The sequence below is a fragment of the Leishmania donovani genome, chromosome 26, assembly GCF_000227135.1.
Source record: "Leishmania donovani BPK282A1 complete genome, chromosome 26".
NCBI classification, from domain to species: Eukaryota; Euglenozoa; class Kinetoplastea; order Trypanosomatida; family Trypanosomatidae; genus Leishmania; species Leishmania donovani.
Window position 1 is genome coordinate 361,552 of NC_018253.1, and position 23,329 is coordinate 384,880.

The window sequence follows — 23,329 nt, forward strand, 5'->3', positions numbered from 1 at the left end:
CGTGGCTTCGACGCCGCGTATGGAACGTCTGACGCACGGCTGGTCTGGATGTATAAGACACACAACATACACACACAGAGACAGAGGTGTGTGCATGTGTGTTGTTTTGTGTTGTGTGTCGGGACTCTCTTGCGCTTCCTGATTTCTTTGGTCTCCTTTCCGTTTCCGTTGTTCTTCCTCCTCCACTTAGTTTGCTCATCATCGTCGGCTTTGCCGAGCTCGCTGGTGTGCTGTTGTGCATATTTGCGTGTGCGTGTGCGTGTGTGCGTGTGTGCATGTCTCTACGGATTCGCCCTACCTCAGCGCCACCGCTGCCACCCCGCCCCATCTCTCTGTCGCTCCTTCCTCTTCCGCCTCCATGCAAGGAAAGAGAACAAGAGCGAGAGATGGACAGCAGAGGCAGCAGAGGCGATGTGCACGTCCGTGAGTGTGCGATGTAATCTAGGCGTTGGACTTCGGCTACGGCCGCTGTTGTTTTCCGAGCACTGCCAAAGAACGTATTACAGCAGCACGTCTGCAAACTTAGTCGCAGCGACGGATGCCGTGCTGTGTCTGGGCGGAGGGTCACGCATGTGCACATCCGTTCACGCAGACGTGCGTTTCGGTGTGTTGGGGAGGGGAGATAAGGGGAGGGGGCGGAACGTATATGCAACTGATCGTGCTTTGGGCACGGCCTTCATGTGCAACTGGTGCCGCAATGCCCTTCATGAACTTGTGCAGCAGCGCAGCACGCGTGCACTCTTCTCTTGGTATCCATGTGTGTCTGTGTACTTTTCCCACCCGCCTGCCCACTCTTTTCACGGGTATCCGTTTCCCATTCGACGCGCCACCACTATCCCTCTCTCTCCTCTTCTTCCTCCTCCCCTGTGGCGCCATGCTGTTGCTATCTCTATATCCCTGTCCCACACACAAACCCACGCGAAACCGTCACAGCGCAGATCGTGGCCGAAGCAAGGGAAACCTTGGCGAGGAACTTGCAAGAATCGATTCCGAAAGGATACACAAGACGCTCTGCCAGCACTCCTCGCTCTTCCTTCTTTGGTGCTCCACTGTTATGCGCAGCAAGCCCCCGCCCTCGTCCTGCCCTCGCCTTCCCTCCTCCACCGGCTTGGCACTTTCCTTGGTGTGTTACACAGCTACACACACGCACATGGGGCTACCCTTTCATGTAAATTAGCTTTCTGACACATTTGTGTATACCGCGTCCTTCGCGCGTCTCCGCGCATCGCATCCTTCCTCGTTGTTCTTTCTCTTGTTCCTCTCTGCCTCTCGCACTCTCTCTCCACCTTGTGCATATATACGAGCGAAGAGCGTCGATACCTTCTCACCAGCGTGACTGCTTGCCTGCGCGTGTGTCCTTGTGTGTGTGTGTGTATGTTCTCTGCCTCCGATGGTGTGCCCGCTCCCTCCCTCCCTCCCTCCCTCCCTCCCTCCCTCTCTTCCTCCCTCTCTTCCTCCCTCCATCCCTCTGTCTCTGTCTCACTGTGTGTACGCAGCAGACCGCTAACTTCTTTTGTCCCTTGCATTGCTCGCCCGTCTCTCGAGTGGCGTTCATGCGACGGGGCACAGCGTCACCACACCCACACACCCATACCCACACCCCGCACAAACTGAGCCTCTCCCTCACCCGTCGTCTTTCCCTCTGCCGTCTCTTCACCTCTCTGCCACGTAAGCGAATCAGCTCGCCAGAGGCGCATGCGGTCTCCAACCCTGCAGGCACAGTCGAGTGCTGCTGCCCGGCATGGCGAGCGCGACCGTGTGCTGTCGCCGCAGCGAGAGCAGGGAGGGCCTAGCACGGCACATGGTGCCAAGGACACCGACCAGAATCAGGTCACCTCTGCTGCTACAGCGGTGGCGTCGGCAATGCAGCCTTCGCAGCTCTCTCTGAAAGAAACCGGCATGCATCGCTGCACGTCCGCCCTACAGCACTTGCAGTCGATACAGCGGGACGAAGGACTAAGTGGGACGCATGCATGGCGGGAAACGCCGTCTGCGGCTGTTGTGGCGTCAGCAACGACAGCGATGCAGCCGCTCCACTCCTCTGCGGCCAGCGTTCACCACCCGGCTGCGAGCGTCCCTTCGAAAGCGCGGCAGGGGTGCTCGCCCTCCTTGGCCCGCCCCTCCAGCGCCGCGGCCAACTTCCGCGGTACAACGAACGGCTCCTCTGTACCGCACCCGGCGCTGCGGTCTCGCGCCATCTCGGCCGTTCAGCAGCAGCACCTCCGCACTTTGCCACGCCACGTCAGCCGCGCGCGGAGCAGCTCTTCTCATAGTCGACCGGCGTCGGCGGCGCAGCGGAAGGATTTCCCACAGATGATGGCATCCGGAAGTGCCGCGGCGCGTTCACAGGAGAGCGCGACGTCTGTGCCAAGCGGCAACGGATGCAGACTCTTCGGCAAGAGTCCTATGACGGCTCCGCCCGTGGCCACCACGGCGCATATACGCGCCTTCAGCAACAAGGCCCTTTACGTCCGTCCTCGGTCAGCGAGCCTCACCTGCACCTCGTTGCCAGCCCCGCAGTCTGCGAAGCCCAATCGAAACTCGATCCAGGTCCTGGCGGTCTGTCACAACGGATCTCCGACTGCACAGGCATGGCGGGCGGGCATAGCGAACAACAGCACCGTCAGAGGCCCCGAGTCGCTCTCGCAGAGTGGCCAGCGTCACTTTCTACGTGCGCCGCGGCCTCACCACGTCCCTACGATGGGTACACGAGAGCAGGCCGCCGTGGATTACACGAGCGTAAAGGCTGCACAGCGGAGTCGTAGCTGCTCAACGTCGATGGTGCAGCGGCAGCAACCGCGACAGACTTCAGCTGGCTCTTCAACTCAGGCAGGTCAGACGCAGCCCCAAGGCACCCGCGCGGGCGCCGCCGGCTCCGGCACACCGGGCTGCCAGCTCGATGAATCTGGCGTTGCCGACAACGACGGCGGCCGTCACCGCTGCGTCGATGAGCATCAGGCGTCTGAGGAGCTGGCGATGGCCGTCCCCTTCACACCTCAAGCGGCTGCAGGGGTGGCCGGCATCGAGATCGGCCCCGCTGCGGGGGAGTGGAACCTACCGCGCATTCAGCAACGCATCCTTGCTGCGCGGCTGCAAGCGGAGGTACACCAGCACTTCACCAGCGCGGTGGAGATACTGCTCTCCGTCCAGATGAGTCTCGATGTGGACTACCAAGAAGCCTCACAGGGCGGTGGTGGCCGCGAACCTGCCTCGGTCTTCTTGCTCACTCCAGCGCAGCGGGCGTACTACGCCGACCTCGTGGGGCGTGAGCTGCAGTACGTAACGGCTCTGTGGACGGCGAAGCTGCAGTCCACGGAGTCGCCGACGCTTGCCGTCACGGCGCCAACTGTGAATAGGCTTCGAGGAACAGCAAGATATATTGCCGGCTCCCACGCGGTGCCTTCCGAGCCTACGACAGCAACGGAGGCGGTGGGGAAGGAAGGCACCAACGTGCGCTTCAGAAGAAACTCCCGTGCAATGGCGCGCCTCATGCCGTCGACAGAGCACCGCCTCGCCTCCCCAACGCACGCGACCGACAGCACGGCGTCCAGCGCGTCATGTCCCAACTCTTCCACGCCCGCGCACTCAGCCGTGGCCGTAAGTGCCACTTCGACGTGCCATCCATTGCCCAAGACAGCATCGCGCAAGAGGGCCCTTGTCGAGTTTCACCAAATACCGGAGATGCAGACTTGCGCTCATCGATCGCGGAAGCCGCATGTCAGCGCCACGGATGACCTCAACGGTGATGGGTCAGAGGCGAGTCAGCTCAGCAGCGTTCTCGCCAATACCGACAGTAGCAAGGTGGGGACGCCATCTCCGCATACCTCCTCATTCAGTGAGCACGGCATATCCGCTACCGGCATCCGCACGAATGACCCGTCTATTCACGCGGTCTCCGAAAGCTCGGCACTCAACGGCACCACGGAGCCCGCACAGCCTTGCGGGCAACGTTCACCATTTGGCCAAAGGCGCGGCAGGCAGCCCATCCGTCGAAACCCGTACCTGATGGACGCCGTCAGCACCGACTCGTCCGTTGTCAATGAGCTTTCTTCGGTGTGGGACGACGAGGTGCTTGGGTCGCAGCTGCACGGGCCCTTTGAAGATGCCGTGATGCAGCGCGTGCGGTGCCGCTCCATGCAGAGGAAGAGGTCGTCTATCAACGAACCCCAAACCACGGCAGAAGCGAGAGCCTCCTCTCACAGCATCCCCCTCGGTCTTGCATCCGAAGGCAGCGATGGCCGCGGGACGGATCACCGCGGCTCGCTCGTCGCGGACACGTCCCCAGAGTGCAGCAGCGACAGTAGCGGACGGCGGGCCAGCATACTCAGAGCCTGCCCGCACGCTTGCCAGCTTTCACCGTCGCAACTGACGGCATCGGCAGCCAAGTGTCGCGCTGCATGCGACGCTGTGGCTTCTGCGCCGACATCGGGGCACGAGACAACCGCCGCCGCCCTTCACAAGGCCAAAGACGCCGCCTCTCCGGTGTCGGCGCGTGCGGGCTCGTCACACACGCTGTCGTCGGCCGCGTTGCCTGTTGCGTCCAACTGCTCCTCCCTGCATACGCCCAAGAGGCACCGCCCAGCCCACTCTGCTGAAACTGACGTTGATGCTGCCGCTCCACCGTCCTGCCGGCCCACGGAGCTGGGAACGACTATCCAATCACCTCTTCGCTCCGCAAGCCACATGGCAAGAGACGCACACGTTGGGGACTCCGCACCAGCGCCATCCACTCTCTCCGCCGCGGCGACGAGCGGTGAGGCCACCGCGAAAACCCAACCTGTCGGTGCGGGTGACGCCAACGTCGCACCTGCTAGCCGAGCCTCTTCGAGCAGGCCGCTCCCGTACGTGAAGGATGGCGAGCAGTACAGTGAGTTGAACGTGAGCGATGCAAGCAGTGCGGTGAAGCGCCGTCAGATGGCGCAGCAGAGCGCGCTTCTCCCAGAGAAGCAGCAACGGGGCAGTGCGTCGTTCTCGGTCATTGAGGCGCCAGGCGACGTGCAACTGTCGAGTGGAACACACACCAGCTCCACACATCCCCTGCCCCGCCACCGCAGCTCAGGCGGCGACGGCAGCATTGCCTCGAGCGGCGTCATCAGTGTCATCACGACCACCATCAGCAGCACAAGCGGAGCTGCGGACTTGCCCGCCTCCACGACTGAAAGAGCATCGATCACAGCCGCGGCTTCCAGCGCCGGCGCGCAGCACGGGCATCACCACACGCAGCACCTGCAGAACGGCACGTTGGACAGGGATCGAGGTTACCAAGAGCCACGGCGGTTTCTCAGCCCACCATCCTCTACACGGCTGCTCGTTGCGCGCGACGAGGATGGCAGCCGCTGCCCATGCCTGTCGCCCACGCAAACGCCCTATGCCTACGAGCATAAGACGGTTGTTTGCAGTGACGGACATCCCTGCAAGCGCCTTATCCTGTGCAAGGCGGAGCGACTGTCCCGTAGGACGCGCCTCCACCACACGGAAGCCGGGTTCGTCGTCCCGAGCAACTCATCCCAACACGGAGGCAATGAACCTTATACCCCACGTTCGCTTTCTCCCCTGTCGAATCTCACTCCAACGCATTCCCAGCACACCGCTTCCACGCCGGTAATCGTTGAAGCGGATGAGAGCAGTCCGCGCGATTCTCAGGCGGAACTTCAACATCAGGAGCGTACGGATACCGAGAACGCCGTGAATGCACACAAACCTTGTACCTCCCTCGTGGCCACTAGCGCTCCTCTGGCAGCAGAGCGATTAGAGGAGCACCTGCCTCTAACGATGCTGGCCACGCATTCGGTGGAGACGTCGCCCCTGCAGAGGGAGGCGGACAGCGAGCGCGCGGCGCCGGTGCGTGTTGTGGTCGAGTCTGTCTCGATGCGGAACACGTCGTCAGCAGATCCTGAGAGGCAGGAAGTCGTGTTCAATGTCTCTCCTGAAGACGAGTCAGCATCGCAGGACGACTTCTCGGGTGCGTTCATTATGGAGGCGGTCGCTGGTGGTGGGAGGGACGCCAGTGCGCCAGGTGTTTTTACGACTCCCGGGCCAGGCCTGCAGACCGCTGAGGGCAGTTGGGTGAGTGACGAGAGACCCCAGTTTGTTTTCAGCGGCGATGTAGCGCAGTTATGGCTCGATGAGGAGGGCTCTCTCGCCGGAAGCTACTGCAACACCTACAGAGTGGAGCTGCAACGTGCGGAGGCGGCAGCGCTGAAGTGGCGTGGGCCTCCGGTGTGCAATCTGCGCGCTCTTGCCGCTGTCGGCGACGACAATGTGGCGGGTGAACGACACTCGGCTCACGGCGGTCGGTCAGTCTCATCATCTGCTGCAGCGGAACTCAGCGCGGCGGTGCCCGCGGAAGCGTTGCACGAAGCAAGGCCTGCTGGAGGCATGCTTGGTGGCGTGACGAGCACCTGTACGGGGCCGACAGGTATCCACCTCGTCGGACCTCGAGAGCTTCTAAAGACGCGCCGTCGGGAGCGGCAGCAGAGGCAGCCCCCGCAGCCAAAGATGCTCCGGCAAAGCAGCTACCACCTTCCGACAAGCTACGGTGCCGTCACCGCCGAGGCCGCGACGAAAAACTGCGGCCGGTCTTGTAGAGCTGACATCACCGCCGCGCAACCGTTTCGGAGCGGTAGTGTGAAGGCGGAGACGGTGAGAGGAGACGGAGCACGTGCCCGCTCAACCGTCATGCATTTCTCGCTGCCTCCCGATCCAGTCGCGCAGCTGCCTCACCGAAAAGTGTACGGCGATGACAACTTCATCATGTTCCGCCGCGCTGCCGCGGCCGCTGTTGCTGCTTCCCACCCTGTAATGGCAGGAGCTACCCAGCCGAAGCGCCCGGAAACGGTGGGAACTGCACGCACTCATCCCCGGTATGCCTCTGTTCAGTAGCAGCGCCGTGCCTCAGTAGATCGCGAGGCTCCCTGCCCCCTCCCCCCAAACCTCGATTTCGAGTCACGGCCACGTGCGCGCGGTTGCGCGTGGTGTCCTCCAACGCTGTATGGTGCATCCACCCTTCCTCTCTGCGGCGTCGAAGTGCAGTTTGCTAGCTCACCATAGGGGGAGGGGTGGTGCTGGGTGCTGTCCGTGCGGCCGTTGAAGCATCGCATACTGTGCTGCGGGATGGGCTTGTGGCACAAGAGGCGACGGAGAGGGGGAAGGGGCTGCAGCAAAGGGAGCGTGAGCACAAGAGTGCGATGGAGGGCGCAACCCCCGACGCCTGCAATGGGATCGCCCGCCGTCGGCCACTGCAACGGCGATGGCACACACACATAGACACAGCGGGGCGCTTGCTCCTTCTTCGTTCCTCTCTGTTCTGCTGTGTACGCTTAGTCTTTTCGTTTTCTTCTTTCGAAGTGTGCAGGAGCCCTGATGACGGACGGTCACCGCAGCTCGTGGCATCACAGGATTCAGTGCATTATCCCCACTCTCTTTTTGGGGAGAAGCCGCACAGCCCCCCCCCCCCTCCTCCTCACCACTGCTGCGACTGCCGGACCCCCTCTGGTCCTGAAAGGGTCAGGCACCTGCAATGTAGGGGAGTTCAGAGCAATGCACTGCCACTGATATCGGCAGCCAGGCCATGGATGGCGTTTGCTGGAGTAACCTGCGACAGCGAGCACGCTCGTGCCATCCACATGATTAGACGAAGTACCAGCGTGACGCGAGCGCATCTCACCTCCGGCCTTCACGCTGCCTACAGAGGTGTGATGGGGAGAGCGTGAGTCACCGCGCGATGGACGCACCGGGTGGCGACCACTATGACTGGGAGCGGCTGTGACGCAACCTGCGAGGCGGGTACGCGTAGCGTTTGAGGTCAGGGGTCGTGTTCTCAGATGGCCGAGTCAGGGCACTGCTGTGCCGCGCCTCCATCGCTGCTCCGCGCCACGCGGTGCGGGGCCTGTGACAGGGCCGGAGGGGGAGAGGGCAAAGCCGAGTTGAGCGCATGTACTGCACGGCAGAGAAATGGAGATGCTGCGAAACACAAGAAGGAAAGCCGTCCCGTGCGCGTGTCTGCTCTTGGGTGTGCGTGCGTATGTGTATGTGTCGGTCTCTGAAGTGTTTTGTGTGTGTGTTGTTTCTTGTATGACCATCTTCCCTGCCACTTCCGCTTCCGCTTGCCTGTCCTTCTACATGTAGGTATATGCATGTATATGTGTATGCGTGCATGTGTGGTTCGCACTGCCTTGCCTCCCTCATGCGATTTTCTCATTTCTTTGCTTCTCTCCCTCCCTGTATGTATAAGTGTATGTGTACCTCTGTGCCAATGGCTCCCCTTCTCTCTGTCTTCTCCTCGTGTGCGTGTGCGTGTGTGGGCGGCCTTGTGGGCGACACCACGCGAGAGCCGCGCGTTTACGTCTCCGTCTGCGCGCACATGTGTCGGTGTTCGTCGGTGTCTGCATCACCGGCACACAGGGCGGGTGAGGCAACATGCCTCTCTCTGTTCTCATCCCTTTATCCTTACTCCGAATATAAGAACGAAAGCTCGGTGGACACGTTGTTCACGCCATGTACATGTGCAGCCAGTCAAACTGGCACACGCACACACACACACACGTGTGTGCTCTTGACCCGCCTGCTTCTTCCACCACCACCGCCCCTCTCTCCCTCCCTCCACCGCCTCCAGAGCAAGGCCGAAAACAAAGCATGTAAAACGTTTAGCGCTACTGCCGTAGTGGTGGCCAGGGCAGCATCGCCGTGTCTTGTGAGTGCAGCACCCCATCCATGTCGTTACCGATGATACGGCAGGGGAAGGCGTACACAGAGGCGCAGACACGTGTGCGTCTGCATGTCCATCTGTGCCTGTGTATGAGTGGCCCACGGGCCAGTGCTCGGCGAGTGATGTCTCGGTACTGTCGAGGGCTCCGGTTTCCGCCGGCGACCACCTCCTCACCTGTGCGGCATGCGTCTCTCTCCATCTCTCCTGTGTTTTGCGCCTACGTCACAGAAAGCGAAAGTGCGGCAGGGTCGATGGCAGCAGCGACGTGTATGTCGACACACCGTATGAGCGTTTGGGCCGCCTTACTTTTTGAGTGTATAGTCGCCGACATGCCTGCACATCTCCGCCCCTTCCCTGCCTCCCTCTTCTTGCCTGCACATCTCCATCCCTTGAAGCGTATTCACTGCGCCACACCGCCCCGACGATCACGACAGTCGCACAACGCCAGCAGCAGCGAGGAAAAGAAGAGATCAGGCGCAGCACGATAGGTGAGCGTGTGCAGGCGAGAGAAGACAAGGGCTTCGTAGCGATGCTGTGCACATCCATGCGCCGGGCCCATGCCTGTGTGGCGCACATCCGCCTGACGTCCTTGTCGACGCCGTACGCGTCGGTGCTGCTCCACAAAACGCCGGCCACGTCTCTGATCTCCTCCTCGACCACGACCGCCACTGCCGCCGCTGCGGCCTCCTTGCAAGCATACGCGATGCCACGACGTTGGCAGTCCTCCGCCACCCCCTACCCAGGCTTGACAAGTGCAGCACCCGATTCCACCATGGTGGAGCAGCCGCAGCAGCCTCAGCAGGGCAGCATTGTCGTCACCTACAGTCCGGGGTCTGGCGCGGCTGGCAATGGACTGACGCTTCCGACGACAGCGCTCACCGGGCATTGTGACGTTATTTCCGAAACGTTGTCCAAGGCTGATGAGCTGCTGCAGCAGAAGAAGGCGCAAGAGGCGCTTGGTACTGGAGCGGACATCCTCACCGCGGAAGGTATTGATGAGATGGTTGAAGAGTTGAAGGAGATCACGACGAGCGAGGTCGAGGTGCTCGTGGGGCAGATGCGGTCGCCGGCGGTGGTGCAGCAGGCTGGCATGCACGAGCTGCGCCGCACGCTCTACTACGCCACCTCACTGAAGGCGCGTGACTGGATTGAGCCGGCGCAGTATACGTCTCTGATGCGTGTCTTGACAGTGGAACTGCTGCGCCGCGATAGTGAGGGCGTCTTGGCGCCAGACGATGTGCTGTATGTCACGACGCACATGATCACGGCGAACTTCTACAATCGGCACTTATGGAATCGAATGGAGAAGTCGCTGTTGCTGCGGAACTACGACACGATTGACATGGCCACCATCAAGGCCCTCTCAACGAAGCTCTTCAAGACGCGTCGCGGCTGCGCCAAGGAGACGCTCGACGTGCGGCGGAAGATCTTGAGTGCGATGACGCGCCGAGTGGCGGTGCTGGCAAACGATTTTGATTTGCCGTCCCTTCTCGGCATCCTGCAGTGCTACACGATACATGACATGACACCGCCGCCGATCCAGTCGCTCGCCGTGCGCGCGACAAATCATGTGAGCGAGCTCACGCCGCAAGAGTGCGCGACGCTTTCGCAGGTGCTACGCAAGTTCAGTCTTCTTCGCCTCGAGGTGTGCGAGCGGCTTATCGAGCGCATCTGCACCGCAGACGAACTCAATCAACACATGGTCCACTCTGCTCTGATATCGATCCGCACGTGCTACAACCGCGTCAGCGACTCGGGCCGCAATGCGCTGCAAGCGGAGCCGACCCGACAGAAGCTGCGAGCCATGGGGGAGCAGGTGAGCTGCCGCTTGCAAGAAGCCACGTTCCCGACGCTGAACGTAATACTGAACATACTCGACATCGTCGTAAACCTGCGCATCTACGTGCCGAAGAAGTCCTTGCAGAGCCTCTTTACCCGCGCCCTGGACATGGTCAAGGTAGTCGTGGAGCAGGAGGATGATCTGATCGACCCTACCACCGGAAAGCGCGTGCGGCCCATCACGATGGAGCAAGGCCGTCAGTTGCATGCGCTCCTGCTGCACTACGGGTCTGATTTGTGTCCAGATCTGCAGACGCTGCTTAAGCAGTGCTTCAAGGACGGCCTCCTACCCGATGAGGCGTCAATCTAAGGCCCTGTCGGACCTCTGTATGTGTGTATGTGGGGAGGGGGACGCTCTGCTGCCTGGCCATCGCTACTTTGGTCTCACTACGTCCGCCTGCTAGGCCGTGAAGGGGATGCCGACACAGCTTGTCGTGGTCGCGAGTTATTCTGTTGTGTGTGCCTTTCGGTGCTTCCTCGCTTCTCGCTCATTGCTGGGAAGAGGACGTGCGAGCACTAGAAAGAGGCAGAAAGGCGCGCGCGTTGAAGATGACGTTGTCTTCGTGCGCGTGTGCTTCAGCTTCGGGCCTTCACGGTAGTTAGTGCACACAGCTTCAGTGCGCGCGCTTCGTTGCGCACACGTCGGATTGTGCCTGTGTGCTCAACTTTCACCACCACCACCACCCCATCCCGCACCTTTCTTCTCCCTTCAATGTCGCAGTGATGGTGACTTGCAAGTCCGTCCCGGTGAAAAAAGGTAAAGCGCGCGCTGATGCTCGCCAAAAAGGGAAGAAGAGGGACGTTGGGGTGGGTGGGGCGGGGCATCATCGCCCTCTTGCGTCTCGCCCAATTCGTTCGTAAACGTGCCGCCCCTTCTTCACGCATCAGCTCTCGCGCTTCATCTCGTCCTCGGCCTGCACCCATCCTCCATCCCTTTCCTTCACAAGTGCGAGCATGGCTGGCGCTGCTTCTATTGTGGCTGCGCTTTTGTCGGCCAACAAGGAGAAGCGGAGAGAGAGGGGGGAGGGATGGTTGGCGCGACCATGGATACAGTAGAGTGATCCTGCGTGCCTTCAAAGTGGATGAGCAGACGGCAGACCGCCCATCGCCACGTTTGTCGCTGATGCTTTCGTATGCTGCTCCCTCCGTCTCCACCTCCCGCGACATCCTTTCACTGCTCTTGTTCATCGCCGCGACACGCGATCGACACTTCTCGTTGCGCTCCGCCTCGTACTCTCTGGCAACCCTAGACGCTGATCGACCGCTGTGGCTCTTGTCCGTGCTGCAGTCCTGTGGGAAGGGATCATCAGCGTCTGCCGTTCGTGCGCTCACTGCCGGTCGGCCCTCCGGTGAGTGGCTTCAAGGAACCGAAAGGGACGCACTCCCAGGGTGACTAACGCTCGTGCCCCATGCTCAGTCGGCCGCTATCCACGTCGTGGCTCGTGATGCCACGTCGTCGCAGTGGTTGGTGCCCCTTCACGCTGTCCGCCTTTGCGTCCTGCTCGCAGCATGGCCTTCGCTCTTCTCGTGCAGCTATGCGCCATGTGCATGCTCGAACATGCCACTGCAGCTCTTACAATCTTGTAGGTCGCCGCATCTCATCTATGAGCTCGGGAATCGCTGACGTACCGACAAGCGCCGCGCCGTGGGAACGTCTCGTGCACCTCGTCACTGGCCTTCCTTCGGCCGAGCAGCGAAGCTTCCCGCTCACGGCAACGGGTGCCCCCACTTTGGCCAACGTAGCGGCTGTCCATACTGCCCTTCCTGCAATTCGTGAGCTATGGTTGTCTGCCTACCACCCCGCCTTCGGCTGCGGTGTGGAACGCGATCGTGACGGCGCCGTCGCCTCTGCCGTCGCCGCGTCTGACGTGGATGCACAGCGGCAGCAGCACCGGCTTCTCCCAGAAGAAGCAGAGGAGCTGCCGCTGTTTGTGCAAGCGCTTGGCCACCTCGCCGCTGCCCTCCACGAGTCGATCGGAGAGACGACTGAGGCAGCAGCAGCAGCAGCAGCGGTGGCGGCCGACGACGCCGACGCTGATACCCGCCTTCTGAAGATGCACGAGTGGCTCGTGGAGCTGCAGGCGCTCTTGCTCTTTATCGGGCAGCACCACCTGCGCTTCCTGATTCCAGCGACCTTTTCGCCCAAGCTGTCATCCCTGGCTGTCTCACTCGTGCCGGAGACGCACACAGTCGATGGAAACGGTAGTGCGAGCTACGGCAGCGAGCTAAGCAAGCCGGGGACAGCAAAACGGCGGGAGACGCAGGTCAGTGACGCCTCATCACTGCGGCAGCTTGCGAATGAGGCGATTGCAAACCACACGAGTGCACCTCCGGCGGTTGTCAAAGGCAGCGTCCCCGGCGCTGCCTCCCTTCGCCGCCTGTTTCGTCACGAGTGCGAGCATGTGCAAGACATGGCGCCGCCGCTGCCGGTAGAGGAGCTTCTCCGCGTTGTGGTGCTGGTCGAGGCCGCGCGAACGATCCTTGACGTGACGCATCCTCCGCCGCTGGCGTCAGGAGTGCGCGCGGAGGTGTACGGCGTGCTCTTGTCCGTCGTCGGTTCGAGTGAGCAGCTGTCGTCTACGACGCTCGCGTCGCTCGCCACATGTCTGGCGCGATGTGTCGATAGCTATGCGATGCGCAAGCAGCTTTCAGCCGTTGCATGTGCACCACAGAAATCGGGCGCGGTGCCGGGGGACTACGACGACGGTGGTGGCGTGCAGGCGCGCGGAGAGCGTTTTGCTGGTGTCGGCAGCGCAGCACTTTCTGCATTTTTGCGACGTGTCTCACGCAACATCGCCGCGTGTTCTGCAGGCACCTCTCTCACTATATCGCCTTCACCGATTGAGCAGCATGAGGCTGCGCAGCTCAATCGCCTCTGTGGCGGCCTCGACACTCGCCTGCGCCCTACCAGCGTCCTACACCACCTTCGCGTACTCGCGAACGTGATGCAGCGCCGTCTCGCCAAAACGCTCTATGACGCGGAGGCCGGGCATGGCGCTCACCAGCTACAGCAGGAGGCAGGGAAGTGCGGCGACGACGGCGCGGACGTCCCTGCCAGCAGCACCGGCGCCGCTCGCGTGGCAAAGGAAGCGAGGATAGAGGCCGGCATGCTGGGCATACTCACGCTGGAGGAACTCAAAGCACGCGCAGGGACGACGTTGAGTGACACTAGGTTGCCAACGGCGACCCAGCCGCGGCGGAAGCGTCGCACTGTGGCAGAGATTGGGGCTGCTGCTGAGAGGAATCGGGTGGGTGCGGGCAACTTCTCAGCGCACGGTAACGCTGACGCTCCCTCTTCTCACGTGCCACACGGAAGCGCTGCTCCACCTTCATCCACGCCCTGCGACTCCTGTCAGCACCCCCACGTCTGCCACGCAGACTGCAGCGCCACAAGCGACACGGCTCGAGTGTCCTTCACTGACCTCGCGGAGGTGTGTAGCGCCATGGCAGCCATCGGCTTTCGCGGCGACGACACTGCTGCAGAGGAGCCGATGTGGCGGCACGCGGTCGAGTTCGCCTGTGCGGAGATCGTCGCGACGGCTGATGCCAGGGACGCAGCGGCTGCGGTGGCTCGTGCCGACAACGGGGATGCTGCTGGCGTCGCAGCAGATGGAGAGGCGGTGATTCGTCAGACTTTGCTGGACGCGCGCGATTTGTGCTTTGCACTCGATCGGGTCGACTACACGCACGGCTACGATCGCGTCATGGCGACGCTGGTGCGCTGCGGCTTCCTGCGCGAGCCGATTCCTGCGCCCTCGGCTGTTCGGCGGTCCATGAAGGACATCCCGTCCTCCTTCTAAGCGGACAGGGTATTCAGGAGGGTGGCAGGCCGGCGCGTATCACTGGCCGAGCGAGTGGCCGCTGGCGACAGCGTTGCATCCCTACCCTCTTGCCTCTCCGCACATTCCCGTGCTCCATGGTCGGCCCTTCCCCTCTGCCCCTCTTTCACTTGTGTGTGCCCCTGCTGCTGGTGCGGCTTCTGGCAACGATGCCGCTGTTTCTCAGCGCATTCCTTTGTGGGCAACCCCGTCGCCGTCTTTGCTGTCGTGCTCTACGGACGTGGAATGCCCCTTTCCTCCCTCACCGCAACAGCGGAGAGCTGCGGAGAGGCCCGCCACTTCGCTCCTTCAGATGCACACTCAGTCGTGGTAAAGCGTTCGCGCCCTCCCCCACCGCCTTCCCATTCAACTAGCCGCCGCTGGCCAAGCCAGTGTGCCGCCGCGCTGCATCGGTGTGCTGCGCTACTTGAAGGGTGGGGTCAGCAGTGCAGCAGGAGCGCCCCACCTACCCACTCATCCCACGCATAAGCCAGAAGCCAGCTTCATCGTCGGCCTTCATCCCACTCCCCCTTGGGCCCTCCCTTTATGAGTCTCAATGCGTGTTTGTGCCTGTGCGTGTCTCTCCCCTCCTCATCTGCCTCTTTCCTGCTGAGCATCAGAAAGGAGCCACAACTCCGCGCGGCGGCCACCTCCGCCTCACCTCCCGGCCGCTGCAATGCCATCATCACGGCGCCCCTGCACCATCGCGGAGCTGCAGCGGCTCGAGGAAGAGGCCTGGGCCTCGCCAGCACAGCGGGCGCTGTACGCTACGCGGCACATCCCTGGGTTCCCGTGGTACACAGTGCAGGAGGTGACGTTGCCTGACAAGCCTGCAACTGCCAACGCGACCGCCCTCTTCACCAGCGGCGTTCGACGCCACGTCATCCCGTATGACTTTTCCTTTACTGTGTTCGTCAAGGGACGGTGGGTCGGCCGGCGGTTGCTCGAAGTCTACGCGGAGGAGCTGCCGCATCACACCCCTGCCTACTACGAAGCTTGCCTGCGGCAAGGCCGTCTGTACTGCGTGCAGCGCGGCGCTCTCCGCCAGCACAACACGCAGCGCCGGCTGCTGAAGCGGTCGGCTGCCGCGTCTGCGCCGTTGGGCACGGCCGGGAGCTTCAGCGACAGTGCCCCAGGCCTGGCTTCGTCCATATACACTACCCCTACCACCACCAACACCACGTCCGCTTCAGACCTCCCTCGGCGCCGCCACGCTGATCGCCGAGTCGCATCGCCTGCTCCTCTGCCCTCTCGAGGAGAGGATGTAGTGCTGCAGCACGGCGATGTCGTGTACCACACGGTGCACCGTCACGAAGTGCCAGTGACGGTGGGGATGTGTGGCGCCGATGCCGTGCTTATCACGGCCGTTTGCATTGCACAGTACGGTCTCATCTGCGTCAACAAGCCGACCGGGCTACCGACGCACGCGACGGGGAGGTACTACTACAACTCGCTTACCTCGCTTCTTGAGTACGTACTGGCGCCGAAGCGGCTGGCGGCGTGGCTGCTCGTCGAAGACCCGCTCCTGCAGTCCCTCGTCTCCACCGAGCACCTCTCGCCATCGGAGAAGGTGGAGCTGTACGCGTACTATGCCCCTCCTTCAGCTCCCGTGCGACCTCCTAGATCAGTGCGTCAGCCCTGCGAGCACCAACTCCACCGCGAGGGAGGCACAGAGCACAGCTCGGGGTCTTCGCGATGCTACTGTGCGGCAACAAGCGAAGCATCCGCTGCCGAAGATGCAGATCTAGACGAAGTCGACCCTGACAAGGTGCCTCGGCCGTGCCATCGGCTCGACAAGGTCACCTCCGGGGTGCTGCTACTGGCCGTGCGCCAAGACGCGGCAAGGCGGATCGGATCGGTGCTGATGCGCAAGGCGAAAGAAGTGGACGAGGCAGTGACGGCGGAGCTGCTGCGCCGCAGGGTCGAGCCTAACGCCTCGCGTGACCGCGGCTTTGAGACAGCGGTCACCCCAGTCGCTGAGCACACGGCGAGCCCCGATGGGAGTGACGGCGATGCCGGTGCGCCCGCCGTCCACGGGCCCTCATCCACCCCTGCTTCGCCACCGGCATCTCTGCAGCGCGTCCTCGCCAGCACGTATGAGCTGCAGAAGTACTACCTGGCACGTGTGCGTGTTGAGTCGGCCCGAGTACAGCCGGAAAGCGGTGACACATTCGAAGCCGAGATGCAGCGGCAGCACACGCCCCAGCCACCACCCTTAACATCCCCGTCTTTGCCCTTGGCACTCCCTCCGCCTCTGCGTGTTTGGCGTGTGGCCGGTGATGAACCGTGCTTGAGAACGCACAACGCCTATGTGTCACGCATGCTGAGCTCCGCAAACGGTGTCGGCGATATTGCGTCGTTGCGGGCTCGCCAGCCGAAGAAATGCAACTCAGCTCTGCCGGGTGCGTTCCCTGATGGCGTGCTGACGACAGTGCCGGTTCCTGCGCCTGGGGCCCTTGCGTCTTCCCCTGCTGCCGCGGCGACGCTCTGCCAGCTCCTTTTTGCCTTGCCCACCCTCACGAGCGCCGCACACCAGGACGCTCTGCTGCAAGCTGGAACGAGCGTGGCGAGCGCCGCTGAAGAAGCTGTGGTGCTATGCACCCCCTACACGGGCCGCCTGCACCAAATTCGTATGCATCTGAGCTCACTCGGCTGCCCCATCGTCGGCGACGTCGTTTACGCGCACACCAGCGGCAACGCGGACGTGCCAGGCACATCTTCAACGCAAGTACAGCCGCAGCTGCCGAGGGGGAGGCTAGGGGGCACGGAGAGCGCCACCTGGGGCCCCGAAACGTCGCCCACGAAAGACACGGCAGCGCGTGACCTGGACGGAAGCGCTGATTGCGCGGCGCGACTCTCACGCGATGGCCGCGATTTCGTCTTCTTCGATGCCGCACAGCTGCCAGCCGCCTATCATCGCTACTGCCAAACAGTGAAAGCGGCGGCTGAAGAGGCCAACGCCGCATCTCATGCTCGCCAGGCTTCTCCGTCGCGTAGGGCAGAGGAGCGTGCAGCGACAGTGGACGCCGACGGCGGGCTACCGACGACGAAGGGTGTAAAACGCAGTCGCGCTGTGTGCAGCACCGGCGGCGGAAGGGAAGCCGAGGCGGCGGAGGGCATGGCGAACCTCGAGAAGAAGGGGGCCCCACTCGCCAGCACGAGTCGTGTTGCCGCAGTTGTGGGCGCTCCAACGGCGGGGGCGGGGCAAAGCGACGCAGCCGCCACTCGGTGGCAGGATGAGCCGCTATGCTACGAGTGCGCCGGACGTCTGCCCATCGTGGCCGCAGGAGAGTGCGCGACGGGCACGTCGGCCATCTGCCTGCATGCCTGGGTGTACCAAGTTAGGGAGGCCCTGCTCCTCGCCACCGACGACGGCGCACCGTCGACGGCGAGCTCGCCAGCATCAACGCCAAAGGCTGCTGCGATGCTTGCGACTGCAAGCCGGTCGCCGCCTGCACCATGCCCTTCCTCTTCCTCGGAGGACGGGGAGAGCGGTGCGCGGGTGAACAACCGCACCGCACAGCGCTTGCCACCTCACCGCCGCTTAGTAGTGGAGGGCGACGTTGTTCGGTTTGAAGCACCGCCACCGGCGTGGCTTCGGCGGTAGTGCACGCAGCGCCACACACTGCTCGCTGCGCAATGGTCGGAAGACGCAGCGCGGAATGACAGACGCCACGCCACCACCACGAGCTCGCAAGGACTGCAACACATGGCCTTCGCACCGAACTGAAAGGCACACGTCGTACACAGCGAGGGAGAGGGGAAGGGGTGCGGAGCATCTGGCGGGTGTCGCCCCTTTCCCTCCTTTCACACCTGTCCCTGCGCCCTTCTCTCTTTTCCGCGGACTGCGCTGCGTAAGACACAGTAAAAGCACCAACTAAAGGTACGCACGCGCATACGCGCCGTGCGAGGGCACGGGCAGACGTCCTTGGGCGGTTGCCGGCAACTGCCTACGGGGGACACGGTGAGGCAAGAGGAAGGGCGGCCGCGGACCTACCTGCAAGTGAGCTGTTCGGTGAGGTACCTCGCGTGAGTTCTCCCTCTCTCTTTCTCTTTCTACTGCCTCTGTGCGGGCTTTCATCCATCTGCCGACCCCCTCCTCTATGCCGTCCCCTGCACACATTTGCACGGCCACGCCAGCGTATGTATATGCGCGTGCGCTTTCCGACTCTTTTCTACCGCATTGGAAGCCTACAACCGCACACACACACACACACACACACGCACGTTCGCTCTGTGCAGGTGCGCGTGTCTGTACGCACCCTTTCCTTGCTTTGACTTTACATTGATGCGCTGGGGCGCACTTCTTTCCATCTGCTGATGCGCATCGTGTGTGCCCCCTCCTCCTCATGCTTCTCCACGAGGCGCTTGTTCACACAGAATGCCCCATCTGCCTGCAGCCACTAAACTACTGTCTTCGGCCGCCACCCAGTCGCCCTGCCTCTCCGCCCTCCTTCGGCACCTCCGCAGTGGTGGCCACCGGTAGCGGGACCACGAGTAGCACGAGTGCGTCAGGCCACTCCCCACGCTCGCCGCTGCAGCTGAGTGGGTCGAACGCCTCGGGCGGGGCAGGTGAGTTTTGCATCACGTTTGCACCTGGAGTGTACGGGAGCGATGCGACAGATCCGTGGCGCCCAAGCGTCGCCGTCGTGTCTCCAGCGTCCCCTCGTGAAGCGCCAAGCCCGTCGGGTCAGCGCCGCTTTGCGCACAGCGAGCCGTGCCCACCCTTCAGCGGCGGGGGGGCGAATCTGTCTGGCAGCGGCCACACCGCCGACAGCAGCAGCGACGAAGGTGCCGCCGGTGTTGTGGTGCTGCCGTGCGGACATCTTCTGCACTACCTATGCGCTATGCAGCTGTGCGAGTACGCCAACCATCCGTCCTGTCCCGTGTGCCGGCTGAAACTCGCCTCCGGCGCCGATTTGATTCTCTTCCGTCCTCAGCTGCGAGTGTCGTTGATCGCCGCAGCCCAGGCGTCTTCCGGCGTCTCTGCCGACTGCGCTTACATCGAGGGAGCGTGTAAGAGCGCCATCAGCGTGCGAAAGCGTTGTCGGCTCGAAGAGGCGGAGAGTGAGGACGGCCATACGCACGGTACGGATAGCCACCGAGCGGACGGCGAGGACGCCAACAGTGTGCAGGTGTGCTCGCCTCAGTCGGGATCGCAGCGCGGCTGCGTGCCGGGTCCTTCTGTCGCGCGCACCTCCACGTCTCAATCCGGTGGCGAGCTTAGCGCCCCCAAGCTCATTCTCGGGGACGATTTGGAGCTGACGAACACCTGTGCGGCGCCGAAGACGCAGGGTTTGCCTCCCACATCGCTCCAGAACAGCGGCGGCGATGCAGACGCAAACCAAAGCGAGGACGACATCACGATCATCGGTGCCCGTCAACTCCCGCCCTCCCAGGCCTATGCGGAACTGCTGCTTCGCACCACTGCAACGTGGGCAGAGCGGGCAGAGACGCTCAAGGCGCGAGTGGAACACCTTGAGAGGAGTCAGCAACTGCTGCAGAGCGACTGCAGTGAGCTAGAGCGCACCCTCACCGTTGCGCGTCGTCGCCGAGAGGTATTGCTGAATCTTCCATCGTCGAAAGATGAGCAGGATGTACTTCCATCGGCTCAGAGGTTGCGTGAGCTGCGACGCCTCTGTCTTGAGACACGGACAGCCATGTCGTCCACTACGACACAACTGGCAGAGGCGATCCGCGGCCACGCGGAGGTGCGGCGGCAGACAGAGAAGTACGTGCGCAAGCTGTCAAGGCTGGAGTCTGGCAAAGGAGTCGGGAGAGCTGGCGGCGACACTGCCATTGCCTCTGCCTCTGCCTCTGCCGCCGCGGTGAAAGCAGGCCTACCGCCTCCGCCATCACGACGGCAGCCGCCACAACGAGGTGCAACACCGGCAGGGGAGGCAGCAGCAGCAGCGGCGCTCGATGGTCCGCCCTGAAACTTTGTACGAGCAGTGGGCCCATATGTCGCAGCCCTTGTAGGTGCCTGTGAACTCTTCCGTGCTAATCCCTACGTAGGCGGAGCGTGAGAGCGCGCGAGATGTTCCGTCCTCTTGTTCACCCATGAAGCTCCCGCCTTGCACGCCCGCTACCAACGTGCGCCGACAGTCTATCCAACAAGAGACTACAGAGCCGTTCTCTTTGGATGTTGTTGAAGAATGAAAGGAAGAACCACAGGCGATGCGCCCAGAAGCCGCCACCGCCCAGCCGACTCCTCCTCTCCCTCGCACACTCTCTGCTTTTCAAGGAGATTCCGATGTAGAGGCGTGGCCGCCACGACGACCACCACCAATGCCAACAGCGCCGCGATGATGGCGGGCCAAACGAAGAAGGCTCCTTCGTCAACGGGCACAGATGCACGTCTCGTGTTGTTTGTTGTTTGCTGTCGTCGCTGTTGGTGTCTCTGCTCCATCTCTGCGCGCACACACACGCTCTCTGTTGCACCTCCTACTTCTTGCCTCACCTTTCTCTCCTCCTCGCCTGAGAAACGCACGCACACACACACACACACACACACACACACACTGACACACGCACACGAACATGGACGTGTATCATTGAAAGGTGCATAGACAGCCCTCCGCGTCACGGAACATGTGTATGCCTTCTCTCTCACCCACCTAACGCCCACCAAACACGTCGGACCTTCGGTCACCTTCGCACGCAGCGACGACCAGCCTCATCAGCGCCGCGAGCATACTCGGCTTGGCTCCACACTTTTCGTTGTGTATTCCGCGCTGTTTTGCTCCAACACGCAGATGTCTGCCAAGTACCCGCCCGAGAGCAAGTCACCGCACAACAGCAGCGGCGAGGAGGAAGAGGAAGACGAGGACGATGAGGAAGAGATCGAGGAGTGGACGGAGGTGACGCCGCTGAGCGAGCTGGCGGAGCTGGAGGACGGCCCTAGCAGCCACTTCGTCGGCGGCTTCAGTGTATGCAACCATCTCGGCGACGCCATCGACCGCGTGCAGTTCAAGGAGGACATTGTGCTCGTCTTTCCTGGTGTTTACGCAGCAGCCTCGTCCTCCTCGCCCTCCTCTTCGTCACCGCTGGAGCTGAACGAGGCGCAGCTGGGAGGCCTGCGCGTTTACAGCGTCTCCTACGCCCGTGAACATTCATCGCACGGTGGAAGCAAGAGGGCAGCAGAGCCGCGTTACATGTCGCCGTCCAAGCGCCGTGTTGGGCCATGGTTCACCTACCTTACGGCCGCAGCGGCAGCTGTGTTTCTCGCTCAGGGCAGCAGCGGCGGTGGTACCAAGTACGCAAAGTCCAGCAAGGCACACAACCCCTTAGAGGCCGCCGCCTTGAAGGCAGTGGAGGCGATAGACAGTCGGAAGGCCGCCTCGACAACCACCATGCACACCACAAGTGGCTCCAGCGTGTTTGCGCCGGCGATCACCGCCACCACAGCGAATCCGCAGCTCTATCCCGTGTTCGATTTCCCCATCTCCATTGCGTATACCAAAGAGCCCGTTGATGCCGCGGCTTCGTCGACCTGTGGGCTGCCCCACTACATGCAGCAGGCGCAGGACAGCGACGAAGATGAGGAAGACGAGGAAGCCAACGAGACGGGCGGTGGCGACGATAGCGGGGCCGAGCAAGAACAGGAAGAACCCGGCGCCGGCGCTTTGCGAGAGGAGGTGGCCATCACCCTTGCCGGCCTGTGCGCGCGCGCTGGCGTGACGATCGGCGCCCTTACGCGTACACACATCACCCACTGCGTTATCGGCTCTCCGCAGCAGCATCCGACGTCATCCGAAGCAAGTACTGTCGCTCCGCGAATCGCCATCACAGCGGCGCCGCTATCGGAGGCGCTAGTGGATCACTGCCTTGTGTATGGAGGATCGGCCTACGGACTCTACGCCTATCCGCGCTGTGCTCTAGCGATGCGCAGCTGCATCGTGGAAGGGCCAAACACAGAGGCTGCCACGTATAACGCCGCCAGTGCCTCCGCTGCCAGCGCAGCCTCCGCGGGCGGTAGTTGTGGCGGCTCTGCCCTCGCACAACTGCAGCGGCGCCAAGCGCGCACGCAGTTGCTGCGCCGCTACATGGACCGCTTCGAAGAGGGCCAGGCCCACGACACGGGCGCTAGCGGACGTGGGGGGGAATCTCGCGACATTGAGGAGGGTGTCCTTCCGCGCTTCTGCGTACCTGGTGCGAGCGCTGCTGGCGCGGCTGCCATCCCGATGCCGTGCGAAGTCGCCATCATGTGCGATGACGCTGATGTGCAGCTCACAGACTGCCTCATCACCCACACCCGGCACGGTGTGCTCCTGCACGGTGGCTGCGCCGGCACAGTGGTTAAGAGCTTATCGGTGCGCAGCATTGCGGAGGTAGGCCTCTACGTGTACGGGATGGCTGGTGCAGCCGATGTGCAGTACAGCTCAGTGCTTGCGTGTGGGCTGGCGTGTCTGCTGGTGGTTGGCCCGTCTGCTGCCCAGGTGGCCGCCGCAGAGGCCGAGCTTCCGGCTCGCCCGTCCGAAGAAGACGAGGAGGAGGGCACTGAGCAGTCCGAAGATGGCCAAGACCGGCGTCGCCCGATATTTTCACAGCACCCGCACATTCGATCCAACTGCTTTATCGGGGCCGTCCGTGTGCAGGGCGAGGTGCGTAGCGGTGCCATGGTCGACAATCTTGTCTTCCTCCCTCGTGACGAGCAAGGTGTTGCCGCCGCGGCAGCAGCTGGTGCGCAGACGGTACTCAGCGTGCCTGCCGACACAGAGCGCAGCTTTGCGTATGTCGGGATGGAGGGAGAGCGGGTCCCGGCACGTGCGGCAGACGAGGCCGCTGCAGCGTAACGGGCAAGCCTTTGCTCTCTTGCCCCTCCCCCGCCCCCGGCCCTCTACTGCTCATCTCTGCGCACGCGCGTGTTGTCATGTTCTCTCACTCTTTTGCGGGTGTGTGCGTGTGTTTGCCTCAAGCGACTGCGTGTGCGTCGCTGATGTACATCAAAACATGGCGCTCCTGT

The 23,329-nt window shown here is 62.5% G+C and overlaps 6 protein-coding genes across 6 annotated transcripts; all 6 read left to right on the plus strand.

Annotated features, from left to right (window-relative positions):
- Positions 1-1,695: 1,695 nt before the first annotated feature.
- LDBPK_261110 (hypothetical protein, unknown function) lies at positions 1,696-6,882 on the plus strand (the record flags this gene model as incomplete). The annotated part of the gene is made up of 1 exon (XM_003861650.1): positions 1,696-6,882. One exon carries the CDS (start codon positions 1,696-1,698, stop codon positions 6,880-6,882), a length of 5,187 nt encoding a protein of 1,728 aa, XP_003861698.1.
- Positions 6,883-9,236: 2,354 nt separating this feature from the next.
- Positions 9,237-10,856, plus strand: LDBPK_261120 (hypothetical protein, conserved; the record flags this gene model as incomplete). Its single annotated transcript, XM_003861651.1, has 1 exon — positions 9,237-10,856. The coding sequence occupies one exon, from the start codon at positions 9,237-9,239 to the stop codon at positions 10,854-10,856; it is 1,620 nt and encodes a 539-aa protein (XP_003861699.1).
- Positions 10,857-11,991: 1,135 nt separating this feature from the next.
- On the plus strand, positions 11,992-14,346 carry LDBPK_261130 (hypothetical protein, conserved; the record flags this gene model as incomplete). Its single annotated transcript, XM_003861652.1, has 1 exon — positions 11,992-14,346. One exon carries the CDS (start codon positions 11,992-11,994, stop codon positions 14,344-14,346), a length of 2,355 nt encoding a protein of 784 aa, XP_003861700.1.
- Positions 14,347-15,697: 1,351 nt separating this feature from the next.
- On the plus strand, positions 15,698-17,971 carry LDBPK_261140 (hypothetical protein, conserved; the record flags this gene model as incomplete). Its single annotated transcript, XM_003861653.1, has 1 exon — positions 15,698-17,971. One exon carries the CDS (start codon positions 15,698-15,700, stop codon positions 17,969-17,971), a length of 2,274 nt encoding a protein of 757 aa, XP_003861701.1.
- Positions 17,972-18,713: 742 nt separating this feature from the next.
- LDBPK_261150 (hypothetical protein, conserved) lies at positions 18,714-20,300 on the plus strand (the record flags this gene model as incomplete). Its single annotated transcript, XM_003861654.1, has 1 exon — positions 18,714-20,300. The coding sequence occupies one exon, from the start codon at positions 18,714-18,716 to the stop codon at positions 20,298-20,300; it is 1,587 nt and encodes a 528-aa protein (XP_003861702.1).
- An 819-nt stretch (positions 20,301-21,119) lies between these two features.
- Positions 21,120-23,159, plus strand: LDBPK_261160 (hypothetical protein, conserved; the record flags this gene model as incomplete). The annotated part of the gene is made up of 1 exon (XM_003861655.1): positions 21,120-23,159. One exon carries the CDS (start codon positions 21,120-21,122, stop codon positions 23,157-23,159), a length of 2,040 nt encoding a protein of 679 aa, XP_003861703.1.
- Positions 23,160-23,329: the final 170 nt, after the last annotated feature.